This window comes from Centruroides sculpturatus, unplaced genomic scaffold (assembly GCF_000671375.1).
Source record: "Centruroides sculpturatus isolate CEXI.00-Female unplaced genomic scaffold, Cexi_2.0 scaffold145, whole genome shotgun sequence".
In the NCBI taxonomy this organism is placed as follows: Eukaryota; Metazoa; Arthropoda; class Arachnida; order Scorpiones; family Buthidae; genus Centruroides; species Centruroides sculpturatus.
Window position 1 is genome coordinate 837,774 of NW_019384293.1, and position 11,267 is coordinate 849,040.

Sequence of the window (11,267 nt, forward strand, 5' to 3'; positions counted from 1 at the left end):
CCTACGTTAAAAAACGAGCTAAAAAAAAAAATGTAAAATTTATCTTACTTATTCGCCTGAAATCACGTTATATTTTACTATTTTGTAATATACACAATTAAGAATTAATGACGTTTAAATCAGCTTGTTATTGACATAATTAAAGTTTAATAACATTTAAGTCAGTTTGTAATTTACACAATTTAAATTAAACAGAATTAAGTCATTTATTGTAGTGATTTCAAGGTCATTTGTTGAAAAATTATTTTCTACTCGAATCTCAAGTATAAATCTATATTATATCCAATAATATAATATTATAATGTTTTAAAATATAAAATTATGTACATTATAATTTTATTTTATTTTTAAAAAATATATTTTAAGATTTTTTTTAAAATATTAAAAGAACGTTTTCTTCCTGTTTATGCGTGTTATGCTTGTTATTTTGTAATAAACACAACTAGGATTTAATGACGTTTAAGTCAATTTGTAATTTATCCAATTAAAGTTAAACAGAATTAAGTATTGGGATAATTTCAAGGTCATCAGTGATTTTCATTAGCTTTAATATTATGATATATTTTAACGTTCAGCAATTGCTAAATATTTTTTTTTTTCTATTTTCTATGCAAGTCCTGTGTTTGAATTCTATATTACAGCCAATAATATGACATTATAATGGGTTAAAATAGAAAAATAAAAGTATAAATTTTTTCTTCGTGTCCTTTAAAAATTACGTCAAAATTTCATTTACACATTTAAAAAATTCATTTCAATTATTCGTAATAAGTACAATTAACATTTAATGTCGTTTATGTCAATTTGTAACTTACACAATTAAAATTAAACTAAATTAAATCAATTATTATAATAATTTCAAGATTATTAGGAAGTTTTGTACGTTAATGTGATATATTTTAATGCATATTAACGTTAAATGTATGTTAAAATATTGAAAAAATTTACTAATTTTCTATAAAAATCCTATATTTTTATATCTGAATAGCACTATAAAGGATTAAAATATAAAGAAATACACTTATACTTTTATTTTTCTGTTTTTTTTAAAAATATTTTATAATGTAAAATAAACACAACGAGATTACATATCTTAAAATCACTTTGAAAATATTTCAAGTCAGTTATTTTTAACTCGTACACTTAACATTTAATGACATTTAAATCAGTTTATAATTTACACAATTAAAATTAAATGAAATTAAGTAAGTTATTGTAATGATTTCAAGGTCATTAGTGAGTTTTTATAGCTTTAACGAGATGCATTTTCACATATTTTTAACTTAACAAATTATGCTGAAATATTATATTTTCCATCTTTTATCTAATAAAATATTATAATGAGTTAGAATATACGATAAAAATACATCTTTATTATTATTTTTTTTTCGTATTTTAAAATGTGTTAAATTCACATTCTGTTTATATCCATGTTAAAAAAATAATAATAATAATAATAAAATATATGTCGCNAATAAATATTTTTGCATTTAATTTTCTTTTACGAGAAATTTAAAAACAGAGTAATAAAAGAAAACTATTAAAGAAACAATTTAAAAAAAAAAAAACTTAAACGAGCAATTATTTATTATGACATCGTCATAATGACAGGCTGCGGTTTTTAACAATATTTTAATTTTTAAAAATCACGTGACTTCTGGTCCAGACGGGAAGTTCGTATACATTTAATTGGAGTCTCAAGCCCCTAAGCTTTCCATATCTGGTCTAGATTTTAGTAGTTCCTTTCCCCTGTACATAATACTTCTCGTGATAACAATCGAGTCGTGCCGTTTATCTATCTAACCCGTACCCAAGAAAATTTTGCATTGAAATCAGATGACTTCCGGTCTAAACTGGTTCGTATATAGTTAGGGCCATATTCGGTCTCGATTTTCACTTAAGCTTCCAAAATTTAATACTTCCAGTCTCGATTTCTACTTAAGTCTTCAATATATGGTCTCGATTTTAACACAAGCCTTCAATATATTGTCTCAATTTTAATCAAAGCCTTCAATATATAGTCTCGATTTTAATACAGGCTTTCGATACATGGTCTCAATTCTAACCTACACTTTCGAAATGTGGTCTCGATTTTTACTTGAGCTTTCAATATATAATCTCCATTTTAACTTACGCTTTCAATATATGGTCTCGATTTTAACACAAACCTTCAATATATAGTCTCAATTTTAACCAAAGCCTTCAATATATAGTCTCGATTTTAATACAGGCTTTCGATACATGGTCTCAATTTTAACCTACACTTTCGATATGTGGTCTCGATTTTTACTTGAGCTTTCAACATATAATCTCTATTTTAACTTACGCTTTCAATATATGGTGTCGATTTTTATCTAGCACCGTTTTAGAGATTAAGGAAGGTCGAACAATAAAAATTAAAATTGCAGCCCGAAAATTTAAAATAAGAAGAGAAAAGTTAAAAATAAAACTGTTAAAAGATAANATCTTTTATCTAATAAAATATTATAATGAGTTAGAATATACGATAAAAATACATCTTTATTATTATTTTTTTTTCGTATTTTAAAATGTGTTAAATTCACATTCTGTTTATATCCATGTTAAAAAAATAATAATAATAATAATAAAAATTATGTCATTTATTTAAATTTACACCGTTCAAATTTAATTCTATTTAAGTACACAATTAAAATTTTAAATGACATTTAAATCCGTATGTAATTTACACAATTAAAGTTAAACGAAATTAAAGTCAATTATTGTAATAATTTCATGGTCGTTATTGAATTCTTATGGATTTAATAAGGTATATTTTGGTATAATTTAACGTTTAATATATGCTGAAGAATTGTAAAAAGAAAAAATCTATATTTTCTATGCAAGTCTCGAGTCAGAAATACAATTTTTGTACCAGATCAACAGCTATATTTCTTGTTCCAAAATAAGAAACACGAAATAAACACTACACTATAAAATCCAATGTACAAGGTGTTGGCAATGTATTGAATGTGATAAAAAGAAGAGCAGTTTTGGAACAAAATAACTTTCAATTTTTGTTTAATCTATTTACTCTGTTTTACATGACACACAAATTTTTTCACATAGAAAAGAATGGAGTACATGTTCGCGACGAGTGAAAGTGAGCAGTGNGCTTAAATTAAACGTAAAATTTTAAGTATAATTTTTTTTTAACATTAATTATTATATAAATAATTACAGAAGAGAAACGTCATAATAAAAACATATTTTACATACTTAAAAGAAAAATTAGGTTAAAACAGATTGACGAACACACCCTAAGATTTTTCAAGGTATGCTTGACTAAGCTCCGTGTCTGTGACTAAGTATATGTATATATATATATAAGTGAGACCCTTATGCATTTCAATAGAAATGAATTGAAGTTACACCCAAAAGTTATTTCCTGTCATTCTATTACTTCAAATCTCTCATTAATCATTTAAGTAATTCCCATATCACTCTATTTAACAGCTGAAAAAAATCTTCAAACTCCCCCTCAACTTTAATTCAAAACAAATAAATCTTCGAGGTACACTAAGCGTTTCAATTTATAGAAGAGACCCTCAAGGGTAAAAAAAAAATAGGAATAAAAATAAATAAATAAAAAAAATGAGAAGATTAGGTTACATTTAATAAAGTAGTGAAGCGAGTCTGTACTATTTTTCTTTTTATTTTATTTATTTATTTATTTTTTTTAAGCAGGAATTTTATAGTATTGAAGAAATGCACTTTACCTGATGCTACGAAATACACTCCCTTTTGGACCAATTCGTAGGAAAGTATTGGGTGTGGTGGCCTGGTGAAAATAAGCGCTCTTTTCATTGGCTATAAATGTATCCGGTACCCATATCCTATCAGCTACTTCTGCTCCTACAGATAGGCTTTCCAGTCCAGCTTTCGCTTGAAATCTAAGTCGATCATCATCCCATTCTTGACGAAAATAAAAGTCTAAAGTAAAATCCTGTAACAGAAATTATTCGTGTATGGTATAAAAAATAACTATACCCTAATACCATACTGCTATATTAATAAAATTTTTTTAAAAAAGAATTAATTTTTATTCATTTTAAATACTAATATTAATTTATCTCTCTATATTAGTATATTACAGCATTAAGTGTACAATATACTCCTATATAACGTACAGTTAGTAACACTGGGTACTGTACTGTACGTTGTGTAGAAGTTTACTGTGTTAACAAGTCTTTATTATTAACTTTAAATAGCAAAATTGTCATAATTTTTATGCCTATATTATTACAGTCGAACCTCATATAATTATCACACAATAATGGGCACCTGTAAACAGCGGACGTATTTTTATGCACTTCTTCCCCTAATTTTCTTTATCGAGTCTCTAATTTTAAATATCTAACACCATTCTCGAGATTAAGGAAGGCAACAGACGGAAGACAATGTGAATTTATACGTTTACAATTCTTTCAAATTACACCAAATAAACGACCATTTCTTTAAAATATTTCCCTCAATGTCCGTTGTTTAGAGGTTTGACTGTATGTTTTTTAAATACTGCTACAGTATTATCTGCTGCGAGTAATACTGTAGTAAAAAATAATTTTTTTAATTAACTTTAAACACTAATATATTGTAACATTAACATTAATTTAGGTACATTTTTAAAATTAATACTATAAATGCTTGTTTGTCGCAATACTGCAGTACTACAGCTTGTTTATTAACACAAATAGCACTACAGTAGTACGTGTTACCAGTACTAACACGGCTTCATTTTCGAAATTAATACTGTAAATACTAGTTTATTAATAGATCATACTATAAATATTTATTATTAATAAACATTCATTACGTTAGTAGCGTATGTTGTGTTGATTATAGTGTATTTCTAATTGGTTTTCTTCTAGTTAGATCTATTATAGTATATACGTAGTGGAGGACATTATAAGTGTAGAGCACTTGTCCACACTTGGGACTAATTCTAGTCAGTTGTGGGAAACTTCCCAGATATTGCTATCAACCAATCGATTGTATGTCCACTTCTATCCAAGTTAAAACACTAATCTGAAACACATCCCCCCAGCTTACAAGATTAACTAGAATATTCTTGGTATATGAAGTGCTGTGAATGGAATAAGATAATAAGAATTCTATACCTAGATTAACTCGAGATACAGGATAATGATGATGTTAACGCATTAGCTAACGATACTAAATTAAGAAACAATCTGAAGATAGGAACGAAATTAGCTGAATAAAAACGAATAATATCTAGTTTAAATATTGTTTAATTCAGTTATTTTGTTAAAGAATAAAGGAGTAAAAAAAGAATAAGAAAAAAAATATACAGAAGAAAATAAACAGGACAGAAAAAAAACAAGAGGAAACAGTAAGAGAACATAGGAAATTCTTTTAAGGATACAGCTTCCTATGTGGTGTTCTTCTCAGAAAAGTTCCACTATTTGTTCTACTCCATTTATTTCTTCATCTTTTCCAACTGTTTGCTCTTCCAGTTGAATTTAAAAAAACTTTCGAAAAGTTCCCATATAGAAAAATTTACTACTCATTTTTAATATTAAAAATAAGCGTTTTTAGGTTTTTCATATTTATAATTCTACTTTACTAAAGAAGTAAATTTGCTAAATATATTCTGTTAAATATGCTGTAAAACACTCACATATTTACATTATTGAAAAGATGGTAACGTTGTTGCTAGACTTTCCAGGCATTTTTTATTTATTTTCATCCTTAATAATTGCTATCATTACCTTTAAGTCTTCAGATTTGATATGAGGATATTAAGAGAGTGGGGCAATGTCTCTCGAAGTAATAATCCGATTTTTCTGAAAATTTCAAGAAACATTTCCCTCTAATCTACGAACTTCCTTGTAAAATTTCGGAAATTTTTAACAAAAGGTACAGGAGTTATTAAGCTTTAAATTAGGTTAACAATATTGCTTAGTAATTGGGCGAAACATTGTTAAACAATATTTTTAATATTCTGTTAAAGAAAACACTGCGCTAAATAAACATTATTGTTAATATCATTCTTGAACAAATTAAATGTGCCACAAACTATTTGTATTATACATATGTTATACACTATTTCTACTTTCACTATTAAATAAGTCAACGTCCCCTAAGCACTAACTTTAATTTTCTAACTAAATAAATCAGAAGGAGTTTAAACAATATATTCTAATTTTACTACTAAACATATTCTAAATGTTCTACTATTTAACAAGTAAATATATGCTAAATATTGTTTCTACTTCAACTATTAACATGTTATACACCATTCGTAATTAACTTATAGACTAGTTAACATCTGTTAGACACTTCTATTTCTACCAAACGTGTTACACATATCTAATTCTAGAAAAAAAAACATGTGCTGCATGCTGCACACTTCTAATTCTATCAAACATGTGCTGAACACTGCTAATTTTATCAACAATTAACACGTTACACACTATTCGTAATTATACTTTTAGACTAGTAAACATGTGCTACACACTTCTAATTCTACTATTTATACTAAATGCTATTTCTAAGTGTTAAAAACGGTACCAAATTACTCTAAATGCATGTCTAATTCACTCTAAACAATCGTCACATTTGTACAAAGAAGTATAAAGTCGTTTCATAAGATACAATGCATACAACAACAATAAAATAAAAAGAGAAGTTAACACATGATTTTTTAACGTTTAAGTCGTCAATTTGACAGTAAAGTTTTGTCATCAAGTTTAGTATACAGTTGAAAAGTTATATATTAAAGTTAGTTAAATAACAAATTAGTTTTCTTAATAGTTTTGGATGAATACCAAATAGAGCAGGTGCGCTTTATTGATCTTAGCTATAGGAAGTTAACTTGTAATTCGGAGCATGTGTTCGATACATTACATATGTATATAGGGCCTTATGGGCGTACTATTATATATTTATCTATATCGATATTTTAGTAGTAAAAAATCTAATATATATATATATTTTTTACACGATAAACTGCAGCGAGTATATTTAAATTTATAAAATTAATCCGTAGATTAGAGAAGGATTTAAAACTCTGTTAACCCCCTTTTTTTTCCTCCTCCCTCTTGACTGTGTGATGAGGTCAGTGTAGAAGTGTATAGCGATCTATCCAGGGAAAGGGGATTAAAGTGATTACTGAGTGAAGTCGTAAACAAACAAATAAATAAATTTTATTAAAATTACACGTTTATGACGTAAATTTACCGTTTTCGAAAGTAATATGTCTGTCTGGTCGTAGCTTAGTGTCAAAAATCCCTGTAATGAAGTGAAATTCGCTTGTGTGTACGAACGTTCGCGTGTTAAAAAAAACTGTATTTATGAGTATAGGAAACGTGATAAAATTGAGGTCGTGGATGTGTTATTGATATTTTCTTATCGTCACTTTTTATAGTAACGTTATGAACATTTTCATGGAGTTACAATAAAAAATTGGAACTTGTTAGTGGTTTCTAGAATACATTGTGTAAACGGTGACGTAAAATTGAGAGTAGTGTACACTTTTACGTCATTACTACGTCAGCTTCAACGGCGGAAGTGAAAAATGACGTGACATTTATGCAAGTGTGCAGAATATTCTAATCGTAACGTACAATTATATTCTTAATGGCTCTATCTATGTCAAGTATACTACGTCACTTACACTATTGTTACGTTTTTAGGTGTATTCTTGTTGACTGTTACACATTTTTACATATTAAAGTTATAAAAGAAATAACATACATTTATTTGTATGTTCATCGTAGATAAATACTTAAATGTATGTTATAAAATGAATGCATACAATATGTGAATTGTTATAGTTGAATACAAGCTGTATGTTGAATGCATGAATCATAAATGAATGCAGTATATATAAACATGAAAATATGAATGAATCATAGGTGAATTATAAGTGTAGGGACCGTAGACGACTATGTATATTATGGTTGAATGTATCGATTATAAGATGTATTCATATAAGATCTATATATTTATATTCAGGGATGTGTATATAAATCATAGGTTGATTGTGTAAATGTGAGAATTATAAATATAGAAACTGTGCTCTTAGACGAGTGTGTGGATTACAGGATAAATATAAGTGAATATATAAATCGTGGGGTGAATGTATGAATCATAAATGAATGTATCGATTTTAAAATATACTCACCTAAGAATCCTATAATTAAATGGATCATCCGTTTATGATATAAATAACAGGAGAATATATAGGCCTAAATCATGTTATAAATATATAAATCATAGCAGAATATGCAAATATTTTGATGGAAGATGAGTGCGTAACTCATAGCTCATAATTTTGTACGTTGCAGATGAGTAATAGATACTCATAGAATTTTATACATGGTAGATGAGTATAAATCAAGGCTTAAATGTATGAATATAAATTACCAGGTACATATATGAATCAAAGACAAATATAGAAATCGTAAAGAAAGGCGACAGATGTATAAATCATGACACATAAACGAATATATAAATTATAATAACAATATAAGGATCATGTATGAATCATTAAAAATCCTCGCGCCGTTTTAAATAAACTTAATACTAAAAATAACAATAATTATAAAGATTTTAAAATAACAATATCAAAGTTATTTATATACTATTTAATAATAACAATAACAAAGTTTACACGAAGCTGCACTAATGCTTCATCTTGTATTAATAACAATACACAACTAGATTGGACGAAGTTAGTGAGTCAACCTTGTTTAAACACATCATTAGTTTCCAAGATAATCAACATAATATTGTATAACTAATTAATTTCTTAATTACACATCAAAATATTTTCTGATTTCACTTTGTTAAATTATTAGAAAGTGAGAATTTTATATTTAATTTTAATATATATATATATATATATTTTTTCTTTTCCTCTTAGTTTAATAAACGTTTCTCATTCCTTTCTGGGGGACGAGAAAGAAAACTTATAAAATTTAAATTATCCTTCGTTGGAAATGAGGATAACGTCCTTTTTAGGAGATGAGAAATGTAACCTTTTCACTCCTAAAAAAACGTGGTGGAAACATTCCTTCTTATACGTGGAAAAGGGGGTGAGAAACAAACCTTCTGTTATACTAATTATAAAATTTGAAAATCACCCCCTTTCTGGAGGTTGTAAACATTTTTTCTGGTCCAAAAATTGAGTGAAAATATACTTTTTCGTACCTAAAAGTTGAATTTTTCGAACCTTCTACTAAAGAAATTTGAAATCAACCTTGTGTGGATGTTAGAAATGCTCGTTTTCACCCTCCAAAAAAAAAAAGGAAAACAATCCCCTCACCTTCAGAAATGGGGTGAGAAATTAATTTTTTTTCCATTCAACTTATTATAAAATTTTAAAAATATTTTTGGAAAAGAAGCATTCTTTCTCATCCTCAAAAATCCGGGATGAGAAACATCCTCTAATCCCTAGAAAGAGGGTGATAAACGAACATCCCGCCATTCTTCTGCTAATAAAATTTGAAATCATTCCCTCCTGGATGGCGAGAAACGTTCTTTTTCATCCCAAAAATGATGAGGAGCATCCCTTCTTACCCTCAAAAAACGAGGTGAGAAACTCTCCCTCGCATCTCTAGAAAGAGGGTGAGAGAACAAACCTTTATTTTACTACTTATAAAATTAAAATAATTTAAAAAAACTCAAATATTTTAGTAAGTTTTTTTTGGCCTATTTAAACAAACAAATTTGGCAACATCCCAATCACATTCAGGTAATGTATACATACAACTAAATTGTTTAAATTTAATTTATAAAAAAAATACTAGACACTTACCATTTGTACTTCGGAAACTGAACTAATACTAAGAATGTACATCGTAACTCCCACCTCCACTGGTGGCCCTATCAATATATATAAATATTTAAAAAATATACAATTTTTTCTCAGTTTTAAATAATTTTCTTACAAAAAAAATTTAAATAATAATAATAAAATAATATAGTTAATTCCTTTATTCTTTGTTTAATTCTGTAATTGTTTACCCAATTGTCTTGTAATTTATTTATTTTATTAGTGAAATGGAAGAAATCGTAACAATTTTGAATATTATTATGTCACTTATACTGTTGTATTTTTATTATTACGTCACGAGTATTATTTACGTAATTTTTAATTGTCATCTATTTTAGTTTCGGTATTGTTACGATTTTAAGAGTCGCATTTCGTCTTCTTCTCTATAATTGTTACGTTATATTTTGCGCATACAACTTTTATTTATACACTTTTCATGCTGTAAAATGTTACTAAATTTAATATTATGACGATTTTTTCTCGTTATATTAATGTTTTTCTATTCAATGTTACGTTATGAGTTTGATTAACACGTTTCTGTCTATTAAATGATTATATATTTATATCAGTTACGCTGTTGTTACGATTTCGTTTGTAATTTTGATGTAGTCTCGATGATCGTTACGCTATTTCTAAATGTACCTTTCTATGTTCGCATTTTAACAGTTACGCGTTACCATTAACATTATCGAAGTTAATGTTGTTGTTTGCATAATTGTTAAATCATATTTTGCATAAAAGTTGTATTATACTTATTTAAACTGTTAAGTGTTTCCAAATCTACGTCAATTTCATTATTGTTACGGTTTCGATTGTTACGTTGTTACATTCTTCACTATAGTTAAGACATTTCACATGTACTTTCTTCCATATTCATTTAAATCCTTATATAGCTTTAAATTCACTACAAGTCAGCTTTATACGACGATTACGAAGATAGGTGTTACGATTGTTACGTTATGTTTTTGTATATAAGTTCTTTTGCATGCATTCAAACCTATTAAATGTTATGAAATTCATATCAGTTACACTATTGTTAATAAATTGATGTAATCTTGATTACTGTTACGCATTTTTTTATGTAGATTGCTTGTATACATTTAAAACTATCAAGTGTTACTATATTTATATCCCTTATGCTATTGTTACGTTCAGATCATAACATACAATTTGTCTCTATCTGTATCACTGTATTTATGTCAAGTCTACGTCACTCACACTATTGTTACGTCTCTGGGTGCAACGTAATGATGTATTCTCGATGACTGTTACGCATTTTTGCATAATTAAGTGTTTCAAAATCCATATCAGCCCCGCTAGTGTTACGATTTTGAACATTTACGTGTATATTTTTATACTATTTTTAACTTTTGTAAAAATTATACGCACCCCTTTCTAAAAAAAAATACATATTTATATTATATAATTCCAAAAATTTAGATGCTAAAAC

General features: G+C 27.0%; 1 protein-coding gene across 1 annotated transcript in view; it reads right to left on the bottom strand.

Moving 5' to 3' along the window:
* The window catches only part of LOC111618237, a 135,306-nt gene extending 125,443 nt beyond the window's left edge, over positions 1 to 9,863 (bottom strand). Inside the window, exons 1-2 of the mRNA XM_023359759.1 lie at positions 9,800 to 9,863; positions 3,738 to 3,964 (exon numbers count right to left, since the gene is read on the bottom strand). Of these exons, the coding sequence (XP_023215527.1) occupies positions 3,738 to 3,964; positions 9,800 to 9,841 (269 nt within the window). The 5' untranslated portion in view covers positions 9,842 to 9,863. The remainder of the gene's footprint in view (positions 1 to 3,737; positions 3,965 to 9,799) is intronic.
* Between the last annotated feature and the right edge of the window lie 1,404 nt (positions 9,864 to 11,267).